Source organism: Falco biarmicus, chromosome 4 (assembly GCF_023638135.1).
Source record: "Falco biarmicus isolate bFalBia1 chromosome 4, bFalBia1.pri, whole genome shotgun sequence".
Lineage (NCBI taxonomy): Eukaryota > Metazoa > Chordata > Aves > Falconiformes > Falconidae > Falco > Falco biarmicus.
This window is the reverse complement of record NC_079291.1, coordinates 15,682,088-15,707,938: the sequence shown is the minus strand read 5'-3', so window position 1 is coordinate 15,707,938 and position 25,851 is coordinate 15,682,088. Positions and strand designations below refer to the sequence as shown.

Genomic DNA, 25,851 nt, shown 5'->3' with positions numbered 1-25,851 from the left:
GAGGCAAGAAGTGCCCAGGACAGCAATGGTGCTACATGTTTAGTAAGGCCGCTGTTTACGCCCCGCCGCGGCACTGATCCTACTCGGTGATGGTGATGGCCCTCTCTGTAGAGATCCCTTTGATCTGGGTCGAGGTCAGCTTGGCTACTATTTTCTTCTCTCCTAGTCTTGTTGGAGTGCATATTATTTGAGACTTAATGATCCTACCAGGCTTTACATCCCTAAGGGCAAAGGAAACACAAATAGTCCTCGCATGAGTTACGGTTCTTTTTGCCACTTTCAAATCATTTCGCTTAAAGAAATAGCTGCTGCCTCTGTTTAGGGTGGGTGTTTCCCTTCTCCTGTGACCAAAGTGCAGCAAGTGGGGTTCGGCATGGTGGTGCCGGCCGGTGGTCCTGAGGACCTTCCCCAGACCTCCTGGTATTGCTGAAACACTGAATTTGGTTCTGAAGGAAGCAGCTGTGTTCACACTGGCTGGGCAGCACCTGGCATCGCAGCAAGGAGCGCAGGGAGAGTCCCTGTCGTGCCTGAATGCCCTGAGCATACAAACCTCTGCATAGGTCTTTCTGCTGCGTGGACTGTGCCCAAATGTGGCACGGTTTCAAACAGCTTGCAAAGGGCCCCCTTACTCCAAATCCCCTAACTGCTTCTTCAAGAGAAATGAAAAAAAAAAAAGAAAAAAAAAAAGAAACAAAGCAGAGTCCTGCCATGCTCATTTCATACCGGGCTCGTCTCCTTACCCCTCATCAAACGTTGCCATCTTAAACAGGCCCAGGCCCTCCACCAGCAGTTTGCAGTTGTCCAGGGCAGTATTCAGCTCGTTCTTGAAGATGAAGGCACAGGTGAACTCCTTGTTCAGTTTGGCTGTTTCTGGCATCTGGCAGAGGAAGAAAGACAGAAACAAACCCAAATATTGGGGATCAGAGGGGTAATAAAGATGCTGGAGCTGCTGCAGGTTTGCTCCTCACCACCAGCACGGTAGGGGACAAACCCCTCGTATCCTTTCCACCCTCCTGCAGCACTGTGTGCTCTGACACACTGCCTGTTTTCCCAGCTCTTCCCTCTGGTTTCTCAACTTGTTTTTCCTTCAGGAGACAGAGCTGCGGGATCAGAGATGGGCCCTGTACAAACTGTCCTATTCCATCCCCTTCCCGCCAGCAGCCCCTGCCTGCCCGTTTGAGATGGGCCACTCTTCATTTCATGGCTGCTTTCAACCTTCAAATAAAGGCTGAACAGCCAAATAAAATGCCAAGGACTGAGCATCCCAGGAGGCAGCTGTTCCGGAGATGCCACTGGGAATGCTAACACCACCACGGTGTTACAGTGAGCAGGGCTTTAACCCTTGTCCCTGAGGAGCCAGGCTGGCAGCTACCGCACCTGGACGGTGATGGGGGGGTACTCGAAGCTCATTGTCGTCTCCTTGGTGAGCTTGTCATCTGTCCCCTGGACCTCGGCAATGGCGGTGACGTGGATGAGTGCTTCATCTTCCACTGAGGCCAGTGTCTTCATGTATGCGTCGGCCATAATTTTCAGAGGGACCTGCATCTCTGCAGAAGAGAAAACGCAACTCGCTGCTTCATCTGTGCTACATGGTAAGTCTCTTCTCCGAGATAACAAGCAACAGGAAGGAAAAGCAAAGGGAAATGGCCTCAAGTTGCACCAGAGGAGGTTTAGATCAGATACTAAGAAACATTTACTCACTGAAAGGGTGGTCAAGCGTTGGAACAGGCTGCGCAGGGAGGTGGTGGCATCACCATCCCTGGAGGTGTTTAGACCTGTAGACACGGTGCTTAGGGATATGGTTTAGTGGTGGACTTGGCAGTGCTGGGTTAACAGTTGGAATCAATGATAATAAAGGTCTTTTCCAACCTAAACAATTCTATGATTCATCACATGCCCAGGCATGTGGCAAAGTCAGCTCTGGTGGATGGTGTCCCAGGGTGCAGGATGAGATGTATTTGCAGAGACCACCCCGCTTTCAGCTAGACCCAGGGGTCCTTCAGGGCTGTGTCCCTGTGGGTGAAGCCCTGGCTGGGTGGGTGGTACCTGACACACGCAGCCCATGAGAAGGGTGGCTGAGCCCACAGCATCTCCCCACCAAGCTCAGGCTCACATCCAGCATCTCAGCAGCCCTCGTCCCTGGCTGCCCCAGCACTCGGGAGGAGGCAGAGGAGCGTGAGGTTGGGTACGTTTAAACCCACGTCCCCTGGGGTTTCTCGGAGGCACTGCTTGCTATAAAATTAGCAGCTTTCCTTTCACATCAGATTTTGTCTTTAATTGCCTGCACAGACTTCCAGCGGCTCGGAAAAGCCCTGGAGTCAGCAGCACTGGAGCCTGAACATTGCTTTAACTGCAAGGCTTCCTTGCTTCTGGGAATAAAGGAAAAAGAAAGCCTGCCCTTATCCCTTAAATGTATGTAGCTACCTTTGTGTCCTACCCTGCTGCATTTTTACAGCCACAGTATATGTGTGAAAACACTCAGCAATCACCAGGAGCAAAGATTTTTTTTGCAGGAGTGTCTCACACTTGGGATGAGCAAGTGCTATTAATTATTCATCACTCCTTAGTCTCTTGTTTAGCAGATTTCAGTCACATTGCCGGGGATCAGACATGCAACCCAGGTTGCTCAACAGGTTGCTCAAAGATGTGCAACAAACAGCGAACAGCTCTTGGGGTCAGCCAGGCAGGCAGCCGCAAGGCTGAAACCTGCTTGGGTGAAGAATTCAGAAAATGACGCTCACAGCATCACCACCAGCTGATCACCATTAGAGTGGCAAGCACAAGAATGGAAAAAAGCTGACGTTTCCAGCCACCTAAATCCTGTGAGGGATCTGACCCACGCAAGTGCACCCAAAGCCTGTGGTGGCCTCCCTGATGCTTAGGCAGTGAGGATGGGAGGGAGATGCTCCAGCACACCTTGCTCACACCATACAAATGTCTGTCTGCCCACACCGCTGCATTGCTGACCACCTCGCTGAAGCTGCAGCGGGGCCAGGGCCTTCACGCTTTGCTCCCTGCTGTGGTGGGATCCCAGCCTATAGCTGAGGTCCCAGATGCAGTAACAGGAGAGGCAGGCGGGGCAGGCAGTTTCTGCTCCTTGTGCCATACGGTGCCATGCACTGACCTATAGCGGAGTCATTATGAACCAGCTTGGGTGACCCCCCGAGCGCCACCGTGAATAGCCCACAGCACGCAGCAAGCTTTCCGTGCCTACCAGATTTGCCTTCAAGCTTGACGGTCTCCTTGATATGTCCAAGTTTAGCCTGAACTTTCCCAGTATAGGACTGCAGCTGGCAGGAGCTGGTAAGATTGATGGTCCAGCTCCCAGGAGTAGAGGTCTTCACGGTGACAGCCAGTTCAAGGGGATTGCCAGGATACAAAGCCTCTTTATGGATTATCTCAAGCTGGATCCCAGTCTTGGAGACTGCCTCCTGCAGGACCTCAGGCCTGGAGTCCGTGCTGTTACCCATGCGCATAGGTGAACCAAAGCGTGCGCGAGGTGTCATTCCTGAAGGCTGTATGAAGGAGGTAGCTCTCTGCATGGCCTGCCTTTCCTCTTTGGAGCCTAGATGAAGAAAAAAGATGGGTGACAGCTGTGATCTCAGTCTCATCACCCAGAGCCACCTTTGCCTTATTTATGCTTCTGCTTCTGAGCAGAGAGGCTGTCAGGACACTTCCAGCCCCTGCTGAGGAGACCCTCTTGGTTTATGTTACCACCAGATCTAACTGCACAGTTTGGACTGGAAGAATTTCCTGAAGGAGACACTTTTGGAGGATGGATGATCTTAAATTCTCCCACTCCTCACTGGGAAGAGTTTTAACAGTCTAGCACAACACGGCTTGACCTGAGAACCGTGGGGAGGGAATGTGGGGGTTTTTGTGTTTCAAATTTGGTCTGGGGAACAGAAAGATAAAAACGATGAGGAAATGAAGCAATGGTGAGCCTGACCACTAGGTTGGTCACTCAGCCCATTCCTTTCACTGCCTGCAAGCTTGCTTGCATCTGTCCCTAAGGAGCAGCCCATAGGTGTCACTGCGGGCGTGAAGACGCCCGGGAGCAGCGCTGCCTCCCGGCCTTACACCGGGTTGGCCCCTGCATCTGCTGGAGAAAACACCCGTTGTGGGGTGATCTACACGGCCACGGGTCTCCTCTTTGGTACTGCTTTAGAGGATGGGGGCAGTCACCTTCAGGGAACTTGTACTGCGCCGTTATGTCTTCCCGCGTGTTCTGCCCCACGGCTTTTGTGCTGATGTTCAAGCCGATGCACTGGGTCTCCACGCCCATCTTGGTGTACTTCTCCTTGCCATTCACCTTCCTGACAACCCAGTAGACTTTGTCAGCATTCACCTCCGCAAACACAAACTTGCTGTCGAAGGGCAAATACACATCCCCTTCTCGGATAGCCTTCAGCGGGCATGGACCACACTGGAATATACCTAGAAAGCATATTCAACATAATTTGCTTTTTCAAATATGAGCAGAGCCTCCAATTTTTGTTCCACCCTCAGACCCACCCAAGCAGGAATCCTGGTCTTGGCAGTTGACTCTTAGTAGTAAATCTGGGCTGAAATGTCAGGAGCGAGACCTCCGGCATTAGGATGTCACTGCCCAAGTGACATGGGGAACGCATGCTTTGCTGACTGGGGACCATGGTTTCCATACAAAATGTCCCTGCCTCCCTCGGGAGTTGCAGAAGAGCCTTTCTAGGCAAACCCTACCTTGACTTTTCTCCTGAGGGGTTGAATCAATTGCTTGCCAGCCATCAAACCCCACTGGCAGGTCTGGCCTCTTCATCCAGACGTCATTCCACACGTGGAAGTTCCTGTGTTCGTTTGGGTTGGAAAGAAAAGGAGTGAGCTGTTACAGCCAGAGGAGTTGTGATCTCCTCCCTTAACCCTTAAGTAAGGGCAGGTTTAGTGAGGATTTGCATGTAACACTGTGAAACCCCAGGCTTTCTCTCCCTCTCCTGGGTAGCAAACCCAAAGCAGGAGGGAAATTCTCAAAGGAGTTACTGGGGCTGGGAAATGCAGTGCTGCAGGGTGGTGCTGGGGGTTAGAAAGCATTGGTCCCCTTTGGCAGTACCAGACAGAGTCGAAGGATTTATTCTCTAGCTTTTCTCCGAGTTCATTCAGGTAAACGTCAACTCTCAGGTTCTCCTCTGTATCATGTGCTGAGTTGAAGTTACTCACACAGCGGGACGGAATTCCCAAGCAACGCATGACTGCAGCGCAGACAGACAAAACACAGGGTCACAAAATCACTCACCTCTGGGGATCACCTCATCCGACCCCTCTGCCCGCCCGAGGTCCTCCAGAGCAGGCGCCTGGGACCATGTCCAGACAGCTTTTGAATATCTCCAAGGATGGAGACTGTACAACCCCTCTGGGCAACCTGTGCCACTGCTCGGTCACCCTCACAGTGAAAAAAACTTTTTTCCCATGCTCAGACAGAACCTCTTGTGTTTCAGCTTGTGCCCGTAACCTTTGGTCCTGTCACGGGGAATCACTGGGAAGAGCCTGGCTGTTTGCCCCACTCCCTCCTGTCAGCTGTTTATACACATGGATAAGACCCCCTGAGCGTTCCCTTCTCCAGGCTGAGCTGTCCCAGCTCCCTCAGCCTCTCCTTAGGTGACAAACCCTGCCACATCTGACGTTCAGAGGCATGGTAATTTGCCTTATTAGCATAGTAATTAGAACAGCAAAGAAGGGAGATGCTTCACTGTTTACCTGTAGTGAGGACTCCTGAAAAGACCCAACATTGTCCGTAACAGACTGGCTTCTTCGTTCTGTAATAGTCCTGCAGAATTGAGACGCTCCCAATCCAATCCATAGGGGAGGTCCCGTGGCTGTAATTCCCTGACCAGTTCCCCAGCAGGACACCGCTGTCATCATTGGCGTTAACCTGTGGCCACACACATGCAAAGGAGAAAAACACAGGGGTGAGGCTGAATAAGGCTTAAAGCCCAAGGTCTCTGCCCACCCTGTGGCTCCCCAGGTGCTCCACAGCCCTGTGGCACCCAGCGAGGCCACCGGTGCCGGCTGGGGGCTCCCCTGGTTGGAAACCCTCCACCTGGATATCTTGAGGGAGGTGGCACGGCTGCTCGGGGGCAGCCAAAATGCACTCTGCATCCTGTATCTTAAACCCCAGGGCTCCAAGAAGGGTCCCCACCGCAGAGAGCACTTGCCCCCCAGAACGCAACCCTTGTGCTGGCCCTGCCAGCACAGCTGCTGAGGAAGCACAGCCACTGGGGCAGCTGCAGGCTTTGGAGATGGGGAAATGCTGTATCTCACTTGCCTCTTCCCTCCACCCAAAATGCCTCTGGCTCTTTCCTTGTGTTTTCCCGAAGGAACCCATTTCAGATGCATCCTGAAATGGTGTTCAAGGCGCCAGGGAAAGAAGAGCAAGTAAGAAGGAGGAGGGAAAGCTGGAGGTGCAAAGCAGTTCTCAGAGAGGCATACCAAAGCAGACATGGCTCTGGACACAAGCACAGGATCCCTTCTGTAGCTCAGCTTGAGTTTGCTTTTGTCCAGCAGATACATGCAGGCATCCAAGATGAAGTCCTCAAACTGTTTTGGAGAGGAAGTGGAGACTTTTTTATATGCCAGTCTAAAACAGAATCTGCTCAATCACTACAAAGTCTGTCTAAGTACATGGAGGAAACTGACTAGTTCTAACTTCTGAACTTCCTTTATGATAATGAATTTCAAGCCTATGGGGCTTCCCAAAACTGTTCTCTCCAAAGAGAGGCTTAAATGAAACCCCAGCTTGGAAGACAAAAGCCTGTCCCATGTGTCTTGTAGACACAGTTGGAACCTGACCCAGCGATCTCTACTCCTGGTGCATAGTCCTAAGTTGCCAACATCATCTCCTCTACAGCCCTGCAAATTGTTCACAAGTCTAATGAAAACTTAAGAGCACTACAGATATCCAGCCTATTGACATAGCTACAAAATGAACCCCAGGGGAAAAAGAGTACATAAATGCAGATTATTACAGCAAAAGACTCCTAATTAGCAATTGCTGATAAAGCTCCCTGAAGTCCAGTATACAGAGATGTCGAACATCCGATTCAATGAAGCTTGGCAGAATATCAATATCAATTCTCACTGCTCAACAGCAGAATAAATGTAAGGGTAGGAACAGCTCTATGGACAATGCCCTCTAGCCCCTTCGGGGAGACGGCATCAGCGTGAACACTATTTCTGGGCCATCTGCATTCTGCAGCTTGAAATCACAGACTTATAAAACAAAACGAACGAAACAAAAAAAAAAAAAAAGAAAAGAAAAAAAAGGAAAAAAACCCCAGGTTCCAACAATTTTGGTGTGGAAGTCTGTCTGGGTAGGGTGTAGGATGCTCCACTTGGGTGCCCGTGTGCTTTCTATGGAGTGTAAATAAACCTGGCCTGGCATCCATCTCTTATCTCTAGCCCGAGCGAGTTTGCTGTGCCACGCCACTGGAGTTATCCGGGAGGCAGCATCGAGGAGCACCCTTCCTGAGAAGAAGGGCTGATTGTGTCCTGCACCCAACAGTTCACCTCGTAATCGGTGAAGGCACCACTTGAACAATGACAACCTCTGCCGGTGCTTTTCCCCTATTTTTTCCCAATCATGATGCAACAGGTAAACAATCAGACTTTTTTCCCCATCAGCCCTCTCCACGGCTCATGAGCTGTGGTTACCAACAGCTACTGTGTTGCATGAGAGTGGAGAGGACTCCTTAGGGGAATTTTTTCAACCAGAAATGCTCTGTCCCCAGTTTCCATGCCCTTTGCCAGGGGTCTCATGGTCCGACTATAAACCTGCCGTTAAAACCCGTTCTCCAGCTGTGGCTGCGGAAAACACTCAAGCACACAGATTACTCTAAGCAGTGAGCCCTCCCAGTGAAGTGGTGGGATTATTCAAGCGCTTTGAGCCGCTCACAGTTTTGAACTGTTTATAGGTCTGATTCATTGAAATGAATACCTAAGGGAGAAAGAGCAAATAAGGGTAATGCCAACAAGACAACTGTGTTTTACCTGCCCAAAATTCCAGGGTCTACCGTATATGTTGTATGCAGAGCCGACATAGATGTAGCCTGTATCGTTGAGCACATATTCCTTTCTCTGCGCCTCATCAGCCAGGAAGACGACATCATCTGGAGCAAAAAAACCCCTCTCAGATGTTAGGTCATTTGCACACACACTATATGAAGTTTTCCTTGGAAAGCTAAACTTGGGGAGCTGGTGGGCTGTAACATTCACATCAAATGACGACCATGCAGCACTCGCATTTTGGAAGAATTTCCTGCAAGACTAACCTTTCCTTTACTCCTGTGGGTCTATCACTACATGACCACTGTTTTATTTTAGCAAAATGCTTCTTTCTGAGCAAACACTTCAGTGGACTAGACAGACAACAGAGAGAGCTGCGGTGCTGATGCCAACCAACAACACACGGGGGTTTTGTCTTGTTATTTTTTTACCTGGATTTAAAGTCAACTCAGTCCTCTCAGTTAACCTTTATGGTGGCACAGGGAAACAGAGAGGGGTGGCACAGAGATGCCCCTGAACCTGGCACTGGGGACCCCCCAGTGAGGAGCTGGCTCATTGCTACTGCCCAGCTTCCCACAGGCTCTGTGAGGATGCTGCTGAGATGTTTTATGGGGAAAAAGCAATGTATGTGGGAAAGCGAGGAGGAAAAATGTGAGGAAAAGCCCCCCCAGGGACAATCCCTAGCAGCAGTAATTATCACCGCCAGTTGCGGGACCACTCACCTTTGCACCAGGGATTGAATAAAAGGTAGATAGCACTGTTCTCAGGCTCGTAAATGCTAGTCCCAGCCTTCACGTTCAGGATGTATTTTCCCACCAGGGCCTTGGGCGAGCTGGTGATAGACAGCAGGCACTGGGGAGGTGACAAGGAGAGATGGCACAATGGACCCTCCACCACGGCCACAGGCACGGCAGAAGCACTGCTCCACGCGACCGACCGACACGAGTGCCGAACGTGGTGGCCGTGGGGGGCCTTGCAGGGAGGGAGGAGAAGGCGGCGGCAGCATGGGGCACATCCTGCATGCGCAGGGCAGGAACAATGAATGAAACAGGGCAAGGCTTCTGCCCGCCTAAGATTACAGGGCTACAGGAAAGCAGGACAGGGGTATGAGGATTTGCTCTGTAGCTCCCGATGGGCTTGGCATTACTGCCCTCCATGCAGGAGCACCGCCCACGCGCTCTACCTCTTTGCCACTGCTCCTGATGATGGAGATTCGCCACTCATTGGGATCCTGCTCCCACTTCGGGTTCAGTGACATCAGGGTCCCCCTGACTTTCATTGGCTTTTCGCCTAGAAACAAACCCAGCACAAGATGCGGGAGGGCTGCACGAGTCTGCAGTGACTGCGGTGCCACAGGGACGGGCAGCCAGAGGCAGCTGGGGCTCTCCCGCTGTGTCCGATGGCCGCAGAGGGGGGACCTGCTTACCAAAGCCAAAACGCACGGAGAGCTTGTCGGTTGTCCTGGGTGCCCTGTTGAAGCTGACCTGCAGCTGGAAGGCCTGCCCCCGTCGCACCACCAGGTTCTTGATGTTGTACGCATCCGTGTGGTGCAGGCAGGAGTTCTGGCTCTTGAGAAAGTCAATCCCAGTGACTGCCAGACTGGTCTCTGCAAAGCCATTAGCAGAAACGGAGAAAGAAAAGAAAAAGAGAGAGATTGATGGTAAATTGCTCAGTAAATACAGTTTTCCTCTTAATGGAATCCTGTGAATTATCAAAACATCTAAGTGTCCAGTGATCTAGCACAAGGAATCACCACAGGATTGAGGATCACCACAGCTAATGGATGGTGCAATGGTTTATGTAGATATATAAAACGTAAAGTATCGTATAGTAGCATATTGTATTGTATCATATAACAACATTATATTACATTATAAATAATAATATATACTACTACATAGAATATATAACATATAATATATAATGTAGTATCATATCATATACAAATACTCAGCATATGTACAAAGAGATAGAGAGTCATGTTGCTGGGATGGGTTGCAGAGGCCGGCAGCAACCCGCCCCGAGCAGGGATGAGCGCCTGTCTTGCCCTCCGACTGCTTGGTCCCGGGCAGCTGCAGCGTGCCTCCGCCTCCCTCCCTCCCAGCTCAGGGAGTCTTGAGGGATGTCTGGCCTCTGAGGTGGCCCTGGGTGACAGGGAACAAGCGGCCTGGGGGAGCTGGAAGCGATGTAAGGCTTTCTGCCCCTGCCGCAGCCAGGCACCCAGCCAGCCCCCCAGCACCCCTGCGTGCATGCCCTTGGGGCTGCTTCCACAGCAGCCAAAAGGCTGCAAAAAGGATCTCACCGGCCTGGCAGTCCGTGTCTGCTGGGCTATCCTTGCACGCTGCCAGCTGGCCAGCTGCCGTGAGCCAGCTCCACAGCCCACCGTGGGCCAGGAAGATGGCACAACTCCACGTTTTGTTGTAATAGCGAAAGTCTCGCTTCCCCCTCTCAAGTGCAGTGGGGACAGTGCATCTGTATTCCATGACTGCAGCTGCTGCGAGGCAGCCGCGCTCCCCCCAACATCACACATAGGAGCCCGCCAAAGGTCCTGACCGCCTCAGCATCCCTGTGGGCAATGCCTATGGTCCTGCCGTGTCCCTGAGCCCTCTCCTCCTTGTCCCCGTCTGCTCAGCTGCTTTGCTGTGGCACCTTGTTAAAGCCAAAGCTACGAGAGCAACTCCTGTTTGCCGCACGTCTGGGCCACACCAAACGCATGGAGCATCAGCTCTGAGTATTACAAATGGTTCTTTGTTACTGCTGGTATTAAAACAAGTAGAAGTAGTAGTAGTACAGACAGGCGATGGAAGCACTGCTTGCCAAGGTACACTCAGACATCGTGCTCCCAGGCAGCTCCCAGCTAGCAGAGGGCAGCTTAGAAATTCAACCTCACCGTTGGGACTTTTATCTCAGTGTATTCCCCTCTGGTCAAACCTTATATTAGCATTGAACACCTTCTTTGTGATTTTCAAATAATAATTAACAGTAGCTTTAATTGCTCCTTACAAAACATAGCTCGTGCAGTCAAGCCGGGAATAAATCGAATATGCCAAAACTTGGCTCCCCTCAGGTGCCGAGTCCCCCAGTCCCTCTGGGCTGCCAAGGGCCTGCGAAATGGGGCTCTTCAGGACACTGAACCTCATTCTTCATATTTCCCCTTCAAAGATTAGTCCCCAAAAATATCACGATAATCACTGACCAACCTCTTACAGAAGTCTGCATACATAAACCTGTGCAAGGTTTTGTTGATGTATCTTTTTTGCCAAGGACTTGGTTTCTCCTACAACCCAAGTAACCAAAGGAAGGTCTGGGGCTGGGAGCCAGCTGTGTTGCTGAGATGCTGCCTGTTCAGGGGAATGCTAAATGGGGGGGGGGGGGAGGGGGGGGGCGGGGGGAAGAGCACTATAAAGTATAGTATAATATCATATTGTGTAATACAATAAATAGACTATAATAAATTTACTATGACATGACATGACATATGATATGTTATAACATGACATAACATGATATAAAAGAAACACTCAGAGGCCAAGCATCCCTCAGCCTCCCTGGGTGGTACAGCAGGCAGGCAGGGACATGTGGCAGCAGCCCCGGGCTGCCTCGGAGGGCAAGGCAGGCGCTTGTCCCTGCTCCGGGCGGGCTGCTGCAGCACGCTCACCGTGGAGCGATGCCTCCCTCCGTGCCCGCTGGTGCTGCTGCCGTTTGACCTCAGCAGGGTTTTGGACTCCAGCGGGAGTCCCTGCAGGTGCCTCGCTCCCATTCATTCCCAAGACAGCAGCTGATTTGGTAGGACATGGCATTTAAAGCCGCTGTCTCCTAGGCTGCTCTCTGCTCCTGCAACTCCGGATGGGAGCAGGGCTCGGAAGAGCCTCAGCACCTCCGTGCGCAGCGGCTCACAGCTCGGGGCTGCGGCACAGGAGTGGAGCTCTGAGAGGTGCAACCCGGTGATACACCTGAGCAAAGGGAAAGCCCTCAGCTTTCCATGAAGACGGGGATCTGGGGGTCACTACGTCAGGCTTTGGCAGGCTGCCCAGGTGTGACAGGGAGAGCTGGAGCATGCCAGAACGCGGCTGAGCTATACTCCTTTGGAAGGGTTCGACCTGTCTTGTACCTGCCCACTAAATATCCTTGAAGGATAAATTCTATATGAACAGTAGGGAGTAACAATACCTCAAAAGCACTTGCCTCATGAGTGATTCAGACGAAGACATGGGAGAGGCAGGAAATGTAAAACGGCTTATGGTAACAGAAATCGGCCAGTCAAAGGCATAATGGCTGAGGGGATTAATTCACCAAAGGTCTTGACAGACTCACATGGCACCAGGCAACCACGCTAACCGGCGTATCAACAAAAGCCTAACATCAAAGAGGCTGAAATCTGCTGGCAGCTGCTGTAGCATGAGAGGTGCCACAGGCAGGGCCAGATCCAGGGATGGTTGAAATCACCTGCACCCAGCAGCGACTACAGCCTTGAGTAAACTGAACTGACACCCCTGGATCCCCACCAGGTTACTATATCTGTGTATTTCTTCTTAGTAACTATATTTATCTTAATGATAAAATTTATATCTTTTAAAAGATAATACATATTATAAAATATATAATCAATATATATTTATAACTTTACGTCTTTATCATAATTATTAAATATAGCCATATTTATCTTACTTACATAACAAAAACCGTACAGGAAATAGAACTGACCATCGTTATCTTTTGTTAACTGATTTCATTTTTGAGTGCTTTTTGTTTGCTTGCTGCCTGCCAGATACCAACCTCAGGCTGATGTTTTGCACAATGGGGTGTGTGTGCAAAAATTTCAGCTAATATTGTTTAATCCTCTTGAAAAGGATGAAGGGCAAGCCTGTCTTCCTTAGCACTAACAAATTTCCAGTCTCCAAAGCTGCTCAACCTTATTGCTTATGGAAACCCTGGAGCTGGGCTGAGAAGGTACCAGAAAACAGCCCTGATGATGGGAAAGGGCTATGGAGGGATGTGGAAGTTGAACGCATAGGATGGCTCAGGGAAAAGGGCCCTGGGGAATCCATCCTTCCAGCATTTCCTAACTTCGGGACTGCATTTCTATCCTGTGTTTCTGGTCATCACTGATGTTGAGGATGCACAGAGAAAAGCCACTAAAAACAGCTGCCTTGGAAAGTGTCCTGACATTGCAGAGCTTGGTGCCAAAGACCCGTCCACACACAGCACTGCCTACCGATTGCCCTGCACTTATCCCTGTGCAAACAGTCCCGTGATACCCTGTGATAGAGCCGGCATGGTATCCTGAGCCAAGAAATGCCACGGAGCAAGCTGGCTCCATGCAAGATGGCTTTCCCATCACTGCATTCAAAGGGACTTGGCCGCAGCCTGCCACCCCCATCCCCGGGCAGCCCCTGCGTGCCGCTGGCTTCCTGCTCTGCCTCCTGCCTGGGGCACTGGGTTGGGTGCCTGGGTGCCCTGTGCCCGGCTGCCTGCAAGCACTCTGCTTTGCCGACACGGGAATTAACAATTTATAGCAGAGCTGAGCACGCCAAGAACACACCCACCGAGGGACAGAGGCTCAAGCTGCAAGGGGCAGCCCTAGCTGTGCTCGCTTCTGGAGCAGGCCAGAAGCAAACCCAAACACTGAACGCTGCCAGACTTCTATTTTAGAAGAAATTTTAAAGAAGTATTTTTATTTTTATCTCCTAGTGCTATGTTTTATTTCCTGTAGAGCTCCTTCCTGCACTAACCCACCAGCCCCATCGCATTGCTGTCCCCCTGGGGAGGTGTTCAGAGCTCTGAGAGCACAGCGATCACCTGGAACAAAAACAGGGACATGAGGACTTTGCATTGGTAAGGATCTGGGGCCTTTTTTCCATGAGGTTGAGGTGATAGGCTTTAAAAAATATATTAATATGGAGCAGAGTTTTTATAGCATGCCTGGCTTCAGTGGTAATAAGGGCTGCTCAGAAGGACAGGAGGGAAGTGGGGTGAGAACTGTAGTTTTGCAAGAGAAAGCTAAATTTGGACTCCTGCATTTACTTCCCATCCTTGCCCAACCTCCAGGCACTCTCTCACATCCCAGAGACGTCTCATCCACACCCAGAATACGGCAGTGTGAAATGGAGGGGCTTGAAGCAGTGTCAGGACACCCTTCCTCTCCCGATAGCTGCGGAGACCTGCTCCTGGCCCTGCTGCAGGCACCAGCCAGCCCACAGGCAGCTGCTGCAACCTGGGGGCTTGGGGCACCCTGGGCCTGGGCTGGCCCCAGGAGCACAGCCAGCGGTGGTGGTTCAGCAGCTGCTACAGGAGAGACTTGGGTACCTTTCTAAGTAGTGCAGCATCTTCTGACAACAGGGCAGGCAGGACGGCCAAAGGACAGAGCTCAAGTCCAAATAAGTCCCCTTTTCGGTTAACTTCAAAACTTCCGTCAGATGGTACCAGCCATCACTAAAAAGCAATAACCTGCTCAACCTAGTAGACTGAAAGAAAAAGAGTTCCTTTCACCTTAACGTGGAATAAGTTTTAAAGAGCTGCGTTTATTTCCCATTATCACCAATAGAACCTGATGTCTACAGTCTGATGAAAAGTGATGAAAAGTGATGAAAAGTGAGTCGCATTTTTCAGTTGGTTTACCGATCTGTCAAAACCAGAACTTGCACAGCCAGAGCAAACCTATTGCCCCTGAGCAGCAGTGGCATCGAAACCCCTTTCTCCGAGGTGTCACCTATGGCAGTCAGAAGGGTGAGAACCCCCCCACCTCTGCCAGAGCTGCCATCCTCCCTGCGAGAGACCTGCCAAACCGCACATCTAACACAGGTTATTGTGCCGAGTGTTAAAAACTCACCAGCGTTACCGCTCATGGCTCTTGTCAGCGTTTCGACCCGAGGTGCCTGCAGTGCCAGCAGCTTCCAAGCTCCTGAGTAGCCTCTGCCACTCGCTTCTGAGTGTGGTGAAGGAACACGGGCTGCCCTTTTTATCAGTGCCGGGCTCTGAGGTGTCAGCAGGTCCACTGCCAAAGGGGTGGTGTTTAGAGAAAGGAAGTTCCTGTGGCAAAAAAAAAACAAACCCACACAAATGACTACAACTCCCTCTGCACATAGTCAGACCCTGAAAAACAGCGAAACTTAAATCCTGACTTACATGGAAGGTGGATTTACACAATCAGATGACAAGTGGACAGACCCTACACTGACAAACAGTAAAATCACGGGCTAGATGAGTAACAAGAATGCACCTATTCCCTGACACCCAGGTTACTGGGACTGCAACTCGAGGGCCAACTTTACAAGGCAGCCCACAAACATTTAGTCTTTAGGAAAACAGACCTCCTCATTAGGTCTTGTCTCTTTGAAGTTAATGAGATTTTTGTCATCATGTTTGGGACAGAAGCATTTGAAGCTGTGGGCCAAAATCCAGTGTTTACACTTACGGGTTGGAAAGCCCAAGGATTCTAGCACTGGTCCCCTCCCCATGGCATCAGGCAGATGTCAAGGGAGATAGCCTGGCAGGTGGGAAACGGGAGAAATGTCCAGGAGGATCAAGAAAAGTAGTGGATTAGGAGCCGTCTGCCAGATGCTTTTTGCTGACAGCTGTACCAAAGGCGTCTGCCCAGGAGGTGGCTGGACCCCATGTGCCTCCCCATGCTGGTCCTCAGGGTGACCAAAGATGGGGAGATGAGTCTATTCCATGGAGGGGAAAGCTGGTCACACACAGGCCAACAGCGACATGGGAACAGTGGCCAGAAAGAGATACAAACATGTTCCCCCATACCCAGAAGTGAAGTGGGAGCTCAGCCATGGGAGCAGCCTCAGGCCTCAATGCCTCCCTTCGTGGCAGCAGCCCAGGGTCCAGCAAGGCAGGATTCAGTTTGCAAGGCAGGCACACCTAAACGTAGGATCTCCCTAAACAAGATCTCCCTGTGGAAGCCTTCAAAGGCACTGACTTCTCTCCATCAGCTCAGGTAGCTAGGTATTTACTTCAGGAGGACTGTTTCATTTGGTGCTGAAATGTCAGCGTAAGCTAGGTGCTGAGTTGGCAGATCCCTCCCTTTGAGCATGTCACTACTCGCTAGCAGGTGTATGTTGGGTGTCCTTAGTTGAGAGCATCACTAGTGCATCACAGGGCACCGAGGGTTCAGTACACATCTACAATCTTGTGGGACATCTGTAGGAACATCCAAACCGCCAGCGTTCTTAGACAGAGCATCACTCACCATTCAGCATCAGACAATGTGCTGGCAATTACCTATTTCACTACTGAAAAAACCCCACTGTAACCCCAATTTACCTTTCAGCATTGCTTTTACACTGCATGTCTTTCCTCCCAAAGGGTGAAAGACGTTTTTCTTTAGAAACAGCATGGGATGAAGTAAAGTATATGTGGAATGTCAGTACAACAACATAATCAATAACAGATACAATCTGAACGTTTACTATGTATATTACTGGTTTCCACTTAATTGCAGGAACAGAGCAATCCACTTCATCTGAAATCACTGACAGTAGCCTTCTAATCCAGTCCCAACCTGTTATCAGCATATATATCATTCCATGCTTGGTTGGAGGCAGATTAAATTGTGTTGACACAGCAGTTCTACAGGAAAATTTACAGATTTTCGCAAACAGGAACGGGTTCATGTCAGTAACACTTCGTTCCTGAAAAAATTTTGTTAGGTGCGTGCCAGATGGTCAGTGGTGGAAGCAGGGCATGTAGTCACCAGGAACACTCACATTTCCAGTCCTATAGGGTTTCGCAAAAGGCTGATTTCAACTGCATGCACGTTCTGACCCTCACTTTGAACATCAGAATTCAAGGAAAGATTGTAGAAGTTGAATGGGTGTGGGTTCTGCTCTGCCATGAACCTTCTCCACCTTGGAAGGTGGTTGACCTTTTGACTGTTACAGGAATTTTTTGTTTATTACAGCAGACAGCATCTAGCTTTCAGTTCTTTCACTTTGTGCATCTACTGGTTTTCCCTGCTCCCATGATTTTTTTCTATGCACTGGTAGTACCTCGATTCAACGGCACTAAACTTGGCATGTGATACAACACTCTTACATTAACTTTCTCCCCTGGCTCATACAAGTTTTTCCTGCTGGGAGAGGACATCGAACCTTTGTATTTGTAATACCACCTGAGACTGCTCTTCGTAAGGTCTGAGAAAAGAGATTTCAACTTCAACTGCAGGAACATTTTTCAAAGGCATAGTTTTACCTCATTTCATGTTGTCAGCAGGTGATTTCCGTCCTTCCTACAGGCAAATCTCCCTTTGTCTTTGCTGGCCAGAGTGGCTGGCTGTGGTTCAGCAGCATGACTTCTTTTCCTCCTCCTTGGTGAAGCTATGAAAAATACCAGCCCTTTTGATTTTTTTTCCCCAAACAGTCACAACACTTAACACAACAGTTAATCACTTCAATCTATCTCATAAAATTATACTCTTCTAATTAACAGAAACAGGAGATGACATTGTGGATGCCCCATCCTGGCAGTGTTCAAGGCCAGGCTGGATGGGGCTTTGAGCAACCTGGGCTAGTGGAAGGTATCCCTGACCATAGCAGGGGGTTGGAATTAGATGATCTTTAAGGTCCCTTCCAACCCAAACCGTTCTATGGTTCTATAATTCTATGATATATTTTTCACAGGCCGTTTCCAGCCTATTACCAGTAACTTCAGCAACTCACTTCCCAGCTTGCAAAACCAGATACCAGAGGCTATCAGCCTTATCTGCATGTATCTGCTATAAGGAAAGTCACCTTACTAACTGTCATAAGCAGGTAATAAAATGCAAATGAACACCATCATCTTTCTCCAGTGGCTGCTCCTGTTTACAAGCTTGCCCTTTGTTCAGGTTTTGTTTATTTTGTGTATCAAAAATGAAAAAACAAGTCTAGACATCTAAACCATGACCACAGATACCAATACCAAGTAGGAAAGACATGAAGTGCAACCCAGTCCTTAGTTTTACATCATTTACTTGCCACACCATGTCTAGTTATGGAGAAGTTGCCTTTTATAATAACAGTGTATGGTTCTACATTTGTTATAACCATCTAAGGCTTCAAGTTACTTCTGTTTGTTCTATGTCCAATCAGAGTAACACTCAAAGCACAGATCAAAAGCACCAAAGGTTTCCTTTTTGGCACTCTGGAAAGATGAACTTATCCTCCCGGCCACCCTGAGGAGTTGCTCTGAGGTATGGGGGTGAGCGGTGCATCCGCCAAGGTACACGCTACATACAGCCCGTGTCTGGGTCCTGAGGGGCACCACGGCAAGGAGGTCCCTTCCACTGACCACAGCAGGACTGCTCCTGCATGTACCATCTAGTACAAGTTGAGTCCTTTGCGAATCACAGCGTAGGAAATGAAAAGTGATGAGAAGTCTTGGGGGAATAAAAAGAAAAACAACTGCAGACAGATCAGCCAGGGATTCGGTCCGTGTCTTTTGAGCTGGACCTTATTTGGGGTGCTATGTTGGTGTCTCCCCGCCCATCACTTCATTAAGCTTATATCCCAGTCATTAGGAATTTCCTAGTAGTGAGACACGTCTCGTCCACGTAATGATCCTGACACGCCAGTGCTGCTCTTACTCTGAAAGGAGTGTTGATCTGATCACTTCTCACTCACTGCACCAACCATGGGCCATGACAGTGGCCTGTCAGCCATGCCCTGAGGGCATCCCATGTTCCCAGGAGGCAGCTTCTCTCCTGGTCTTACATGAACCAACTTGTGACAGGCAATTGGACATCAGGGGTTGATGCAAAATGGCCAAGCCCAGATTTTAACTGATTCCAAGTCATCTGACCCCAGCTACCTGGTAATGAGTTTCCCAGAGTCAAATACCAGAGACGTGATTGATGTTATAAAATGTCTACGGTAGTTCATTGTTTCCTTCTCACTGAACCTTGAAAGAGGGTTTTTGGACCTAAGTTAAGGATGTAGGTGACCAGCTTTGGGCATTTACCTCCAGAAGAAATGAAAACCACATCACTCTGTGCCCAACCCAGCACCACCCAGGGGTCTGCTCCTGAAAAAAGCAGAGAGAGAAAACAGAGGCCAAAACTGCACATACACCAAATGTAGGCTTATAGCTACTCAAGCAAAAAGTTCTCGTGTAGCACTCTCACTGCCCTGTGTCCTGGTTTCGGCTGGGGTAGAATTGATTTGCTTCTTAGTATCTGCGTTGTACATTTAGCATGAGTGTAACACTGGTAACACACGGATGATGCCGTTGTGGCTGAGCAGTGTCCCTAAGTCAAGGACTTCGCAGTTTCCCACGCCCTGCCAGCGCCGGGAGGGAGCATGGCCAGGACAGCTGACCCGAACTAGCCAAAGGGATATTCCATACCATAGAACGTCACGCTCAGGATATAAACTGGTGCGTGTGTGTGCTGGCTGGGGGCTGCTGATCACTTCTGGGCATTGGGCAGCGGGTGGTGGGCAATTGTTTTTGTGCATCCCTTGATTTTTTTCCCCTCTCTTTCCCTCTCCTCTTCATTATTATAGTTGTTATTAATTTTTTAAAAACTTTATTTCAATTATTAAACTATTCTTATTTGAACCTACGGGGTTTACTTTTTCCTGGTTTTTACCTTTTTCTGATTCTCCTCCCCATCCTGCACCAAGCTGCATGTGTGAGCGAGCGGCTGCATGGCACTTGCTGGCTGGTGTTAAATCTGAAAGAGAAGTCCTGTGGTCATCATAGGAAATTGAGGGTTTAGGCCAGGCCATCTTGGAAAAGATACAGAGCTGCTTTAACAAGCCAAAATGCTGCAACATTAAAATACCTTTCCTGGGTATTTTTCAAGATCCTGTTACGCTTCCCTGGCTGAGATGCAAGAGACAAAATCAGTCCAGATATAGGAATCAACACGTGTGGAAGCTGAGCTTGGGAGTTCAGTGCTATGACTGCTTGACCCTCAACTCTGGTTCAACTGTTGCACCAGAAATGCTGAAATTAGCAAGCTCCAGTGCCGAGATGATTTTTATGTTGAACTAAAATGACTCAAGATAAAATGACTTCTCAGCAAAACAATACTTCAGAATTTTGTGCAACGAAAGAGTATCTCCATCCTGCCACTTCTTCCTCACAGAAGCTTCTTTTTTTTAATTATTATTTTTTTCCTTTAAATTACCACCTTTTTGAACCCAAGGAATCCACCAGCCTCTGCTGCGTCCTGCAGGCAGCAGAGCATTCAGCTCTGCTGAATGACACACTGTAGGATGAGGAAGATCCTCTGGCTTTGAAGCTACTGCTAGCTTCCCTTGTGCCCCGTCCTTGTGGTGGAGGAGAGACAGTCAACGGCTACCCCAGCTTACTTTCTCCACGCAACTCGTGGTCTTCTCAGCCCCTGTTACAAACCACCACCGCCTCTTTCCTACACCGAACAGCCCTAGCTTGCTAACTTGCTCCTCGCACCTTCGTCCCACCCCATCAAGAGACTCAAGATGGGGAGAAGGACCCCTCCACCCTCTGAAGCGTGGTCCTGCAGCCCACAGTGTGTGCTTGGAAAGGGTGCAACAGGGTGGGTGCAGTTACTCCAGGGCTGTACTCACCCTACTGCCATTGACCCAGGAACTAGCTTCGAGTGTGCATGTGTGACCACACTGGCTGATTGCAGTGTGGACATATCTCCACAGACTACACCTAAAGCAAACAGTATGAAAAGGTACGAGGAAAAATAAAGCAAAAGAGGACTGCAAAAAATAAATGGCATGAGCAAGGAAATCAATAGCACAAATATTGAATCAGGGATGAAACAGTCTATCCATATATTAAAACCAGCTTCAGAGAACAAGGAAAATAATGACAGAATACTTTCCTACCTACAGGATATGTGTTTGTTTGCGCATGTCCAAGTGAAAAAATAAATTTGCACACCAGTGTCTTCAAATAACATTTCTTTTCTGCAGGGGTGGTGTAACAGTTTCTCCCATCTGACTGTGTGGGTGTCTATATACATACAGATGTACAGTTTACAGACTATAGGTCTGGTTATGCCATGCTGCATTCCTGCCAGCCAGCAGCGTGACTGAAATTGCTACGTGGTGGGAAGGGAGAACCTTCCTAGACAAGGAGGATTTGCAGGTTCCTGGGGAATCAGCTCCTACGCTGAATGGGAGTAGATCTAAAACATGCTGGGTGCAAAGTCTTTGGGCCCACCCCTGGATATCTGGATGTCGTGTGTGGTGGTCTCCCTGGTATTGTGGGACTGACTGAGGGCAGGGATCTGTGCCTATTTGTCCTGAAAAGCAACCAGACCAGCATACTCAACCCCTCTTTGCAGCATCCAGGCCATTGTCCTTCACAGCAGCACAAGATGCTCTCACCCGGGCAGCTGGAGCAGGTCCATGCCAACCAGGGCTCCTTAGAAAGCCTTTTCATGCGGCACTGGTTCCAGGCAGGGCCATACCCCTGTGAGTTGCCTAACCCTGCAATGTCCTGACATGAACGAGTTATTCAGAATACTTCTCCGAATGAGGAAACAGTCACTTGGCAGCAGATGCAGCATTTGTAATGCCTCATCCTTCCCTGGGGCACTTCTCATTTCTCCCTACGTGTGGCCTTAACTCACTGAAAGCAATTAGGTTTGAAGTCCCAGTTGATGTTTAGACCGTGCAGACACACTGAGAGCATGTCACAGTGCCAAGCAGTTGTTTGACTCTTATCTGTCTCTGCAAAACCAGAGAGGTTCTGCTTCACCAGGGGAGGAGGGGAGCTGCCCACATGGCTGAGGCCAGCCCCAGCTCCCACAGGTGGGATGAAACCACAGCTCCTAGTGACCTCTGAACAAAGCCAGACTGAGCAACGAATTCAAAATGTACGTGAATCTTTGAAAAAGTGGTGGTACCACCTGCCATGCCTCACTTGCTACCACTCTTTCCAACCCTTCCACTTACTTCCGTTGTTGTGGCTTTATCCCCGGGGGTGCCGCGGAGCCTCTGTGCCGTGCAAGACCTGTGCAGGGTTGAGCAGGGTGTGCATCATCTCCCTCCAGCAAAATGTGTCGGAAGCCTGACCCAGGAGCTCCCCAAGCATTAAACCAGCACCAGCAATTCCTCTGGACTCCAAGGGCTGTAGTAGCCGGGGGAGTTGCTTATGAAGCCTTGGCAATTAGTACAGCCACTAACAGCAACTTTTCCTTAAATGTGGAGGAAGAACTCAAACAACTAAGAGGGTTATTAAACAGTCAGAAACCAGAAGGTTTCCTTGAACAGAGTGTCCTGCGTGTGTCACGTGCTGCTGCTGGACATGGGTTACTGCAGTGCTGCACGCAGCTATGGGATAGAGCACTGCAAGGTCCAGGCTTCCCAGTGCTTGGGTCACCCCGTGCTGGGGTGCTGCAGCTGGCCACCATTACCCTGCCCCAGAGCCACCGCCAGCTTCGCACTCAGCAGGTAGTCTCCTCAACCAGCAAAGGTGCGAGTGCAGAAAGCATTTCATGAGCAGCAGCTGAGTACAGCCGGGTGCTTCTCCTTTGGTAACAGTGCATTTGGTTCCAGGCTATGAATACATACACAAGTGTCTCTTACGGTTTCTGTGGTTAGCCAACAAGCCCCTGGAGGCCTAGGTCTGTGTGACGCCTCGAGGAGGAATCTTTCCGTGGCACAGCAGCATTTAATGGGCACCGCCGAGCCTGCAAGCAAAAGGGCAAACCAATTTCAGTTATAGATGGTGTTGCCCATTAAATCCTTCCACGGGTCACAGAAGTCCAACCTCCTGCCCAGATCTGATGGTCACCAACATTACATTGGGTCAGCTGAGGTCTTGTCTAGCTGACCCTCAAGAACTTCCCTGGGTGGAGAGTCTGCTGCTTCTCTGGGCAACTAACTTCCTGGTGACCTTTCTTTGACTGATGCCCAGCTTGAAACTCCCAAGACACAACCTGTGTCTGTTGACTTTTCTTGTTCTGGCCATTTCTACGGAGCAGAGCTTGGCTCCGTTGCCCCTATGACTCCTCTCCAAGCATGTGTCAGCTGCCGTCCAGGTCTCCCTGAGCCTCCCTATCTCCAACAAGCCCACATCCTTCAGCCCCTCCGTGTTAGGGCCTTGCCATCTTGGTATGCTCGTGTCAGACCAGTTTCCCAACAGCTCTCTTGGAACCAAGCTGTCCAGCACTGGAAATGACACCCCAGGTACAGCCACTGACTACATCAGGGCCCTGAGGGTACCACAGGGACTGACTGCCCCTGCCCGACCCTGGGGACCTCCCTGTCCATGCTTCCCATGGCTCAGGACCACATTTCAGATTTTACAGGCAAATCACTGACCTTTTTTTTAATTTTTTTTTTCCCTGGTATTTAAGTATCTAGAAACAGACTTGCCTTAGAAAGGGCACTGAAACACACCTCGCCCAACCAGCCACCTTCTGCCTGAAGCTAGAAGGCATTGTGTTTCTTCCTCAGGACCGCGTTTTCAGAAATGCTGTCTTCTTGCAACCCTTTCCTTTAAAAAGTGAGACAGCGCAACACCACATCCACTTGATTTTTAGAGGCAAAATCCTGGCTCTCCTGAGAAAGCTTTTACCACTGACTTGAGATCACTCAATTTTTCTGCAAGACCAAGCAAGCTGCAGGCACCATGATGTTTGCTGCGGACAAGTGCCCACCCTGCGTAACTCCCCTCTACAGCTCTCGGGCCCCCAAAAGGAAGGCTTGCTGCTGCTCTTCTGCAGGCGGTGAGCGGGAGCAGAGCACATGGCACCAGGATTAGCACCTGTTTATTCATAACTTCATGGGTTTTCTGTGACAGACAAGGTCAGAGCCATGGCACCACTCTTCTGGTGCGCTGAGTCACCATGACTCCCTTCTCTGAGAACACCCCACTGCTTGCAATATTTTAGCAGAATTAAGTGTGTGCATGACATCCTTGAAATGGGATCAGTATTTAAGGTCTCTGAAGGGTTAACACAGGGCACTGAATCAAATTCCTTGAAAAGTTTAAGTTTGCCAGACTCAGCAGAACAATCTACTGATCTTGTTTATCCCATGTATTTCTAGTCATCACCCAGGCAAACATACCATACCTCCAAGTTATTTTGATATATGCTGTGACCATGACGTTGTACAACCCTTTCAAGTTTCAGTGGCTCCTTCTCAATAACAACATGAAATTTCTCAGATATTATGTACAGTTCCTTATCTAATCAGTCAAACCATGCTTTAAGGTTCAACTGCAACTATAATTTCATTTGGCTTTGTTCCCTGTAAACAAGGTATTATTTATCTTAGAAGATAACACTCTTGGACTTTGTTTATACAACAGATTTTTCAATCGTTTCCCACATTAATTCAAGAATACTTACTTCAATCTTCATAAGCAACATTGTGAGCCTTGCTGTTAACCACGTACCTGCTTCTTCTACTGTTTAAAGTGTGACATGGTATTGACCTGGTTGAGGAAAATCTGATGAACAAGATGTGGAGAGATTAGGGTTGTGTTTCAGAATGAGGGGAAGGTGCAGGAAAGAGTCATTACAATCAACACCTAGGAGATATGCAAACAAAAGCATATTTTGATGGAATTTTGAGGGGAAATTTGTGCCTGAGACTCATGTCTAAGAATACACTGGCTCAGGTGTGCAGAAACTCCACGCAAGTTCCTGCGTAAGGATAACCCACCTTCTGCCCTGGTATAACAAGCATGAACTTCAGCCACCTTACAAGGTCTACCACATTTGAACTGGTCACTCTTCAAACACAGCTCACTCATTAGTCTCACACCACTTCTGTGTGTGTGTGTGTGGTCTAAAACATCTGTAAATATTAAATTTTAGCCACTGAATTTTGGACAGTGCTTTAATTTAGAGTCGCTAGCACTCCTTTCTGAGATGACCTCCAGCTGCATTTTGGATGACCACACGTGAACTATATACCAGAAGTGCACTGCTTTGCTACATGGCAATTGCAGCCCTTCTTGCAGCCCTGGCCCCATGCTGACAAGCAACACTGGCACACGTGGGCCAAACCCTGGGCACACAGGGAAGAGGAATTCTGCCAAAGAATGTGCCCTGCTTGGTGATCTTTTCCTCCCACAGGAACTGGTGGGAAACTCGTTTCCATTCCCACCTTCAAGTATTCACAACAGTGAATTTACAGCCCTAGTTTCCGTTCCTCTGCCTTAAGAGTGAGCATCGTCAAGTAGAATGCTGCCCTCACTTTCTGCACCTGTGCAAACACTTCCTAGACCCTTAACCTCCAATGACTGTAATAAAGAAATGTCAGTTCTGAGACAGTCCATAGTAAAGAATTTTCCAAAAGGTTTGTTAGGAGGAGGGGCAACAGCCAGATTAACCAGAGAGGAGAGTCCTGTCCTTCTCCTGCTGTTCGCATGAAGGCAGCCACAGCTTACAGCTGGCTGAGGGCAAATAAATCAGGCTTGCAGCCTTCATTAATTTCTCCATCATATACGAAGATCTAAGGAGACTAGATGTACTTAGAACTGCATAACTCCCGGTTGTCTTCTCTGCAGACATATGAGGGATGCTGGGTCATCGCATCAAGTCCCAGCTTACCAGGCAGCCAGATGCGTCCAACTCTTTCTGTTACTGCTGCTACCTGAATAGCTCCCCAGGTGCAAAGACCCATGCTGCTAAGGAGGAAAGACACTCAGAGCACTCTGCCTTCTCCCCCGCCACATATGCAGCTCCTCTCTTTGGGGGGGAAGACTTACGAGCACACCTAGTTGAGAGGCAAAGGCTTTGCCCTTCCTGGGACAGGGACACAGCTGCCAGATGTGATGAGCTAGAATGGTCTCTCCCAAAGCAGGGGACCTGGAGTAAACAGCCTCTGGCCTCTGCTGGGGACACTGATTTTTTGTCTTTCTGATACAAAGGAGGAA

The 25,851-nt window shown here is 49.4% G+C and overlaps 1 protein-coding gene across 2 annotated transcripts; it reads right to left on the bottom strand.

Moving 5' to 3' along the window:
- Positions 1 to 79: 79 nt before the first annotated feature.
- TGM4 (transglutaminase 4) lies at positions 80 to 22,226 on the bottom strand. Of its 2 annotated transcripts, none has more exons than XM_056334771.1 (17): positions 21,912 to 22,226; positions 18,976 to 19,687; positions 17,230 to 17,354; positions 14,861 to 15,060; positions 9,458 to 9,637; positions 9,215 to 9,321; positions 8,754 to 8,883; positions 8,017 to 8,135; positions 6,460 to 6,567; positions 5,728 to 5,902; positions 5,084 to 5,222; positions 4,720 to 4,823; positions 4,186 to 4,437; positions 3,215 to 3,565; positions 1,378 to 1,547; positions 741 to 877; positions 80 to 221 (listed from the first exon to the last, which is right to left on the bottom strand). In XM_056334771.1, exons 3-17 carry the CDS (start codon positions 17,232 to 17,234, stop codon positions 80 to 82), a joined length of 2,319 nt encoding a protein of 772 aa, XP_056190746.1. In that variant the 5' UTR covers positions 17,235 to 17,354; positions 18,976 to 19,687; positions 21,912 to 22,226. The 2 variants fall into 2 exon arrangements, with proteins under 2 accessions (XP_056190746.1, XP_056190747.1); XM_056334772.1 differs by lacking the exon at positions 21,912 to 22,226 and adding an exon at positions 20,568 to 21,853.
- Positions 22,227 to 25,851: the final 3,625 nt, after the last annotated feature.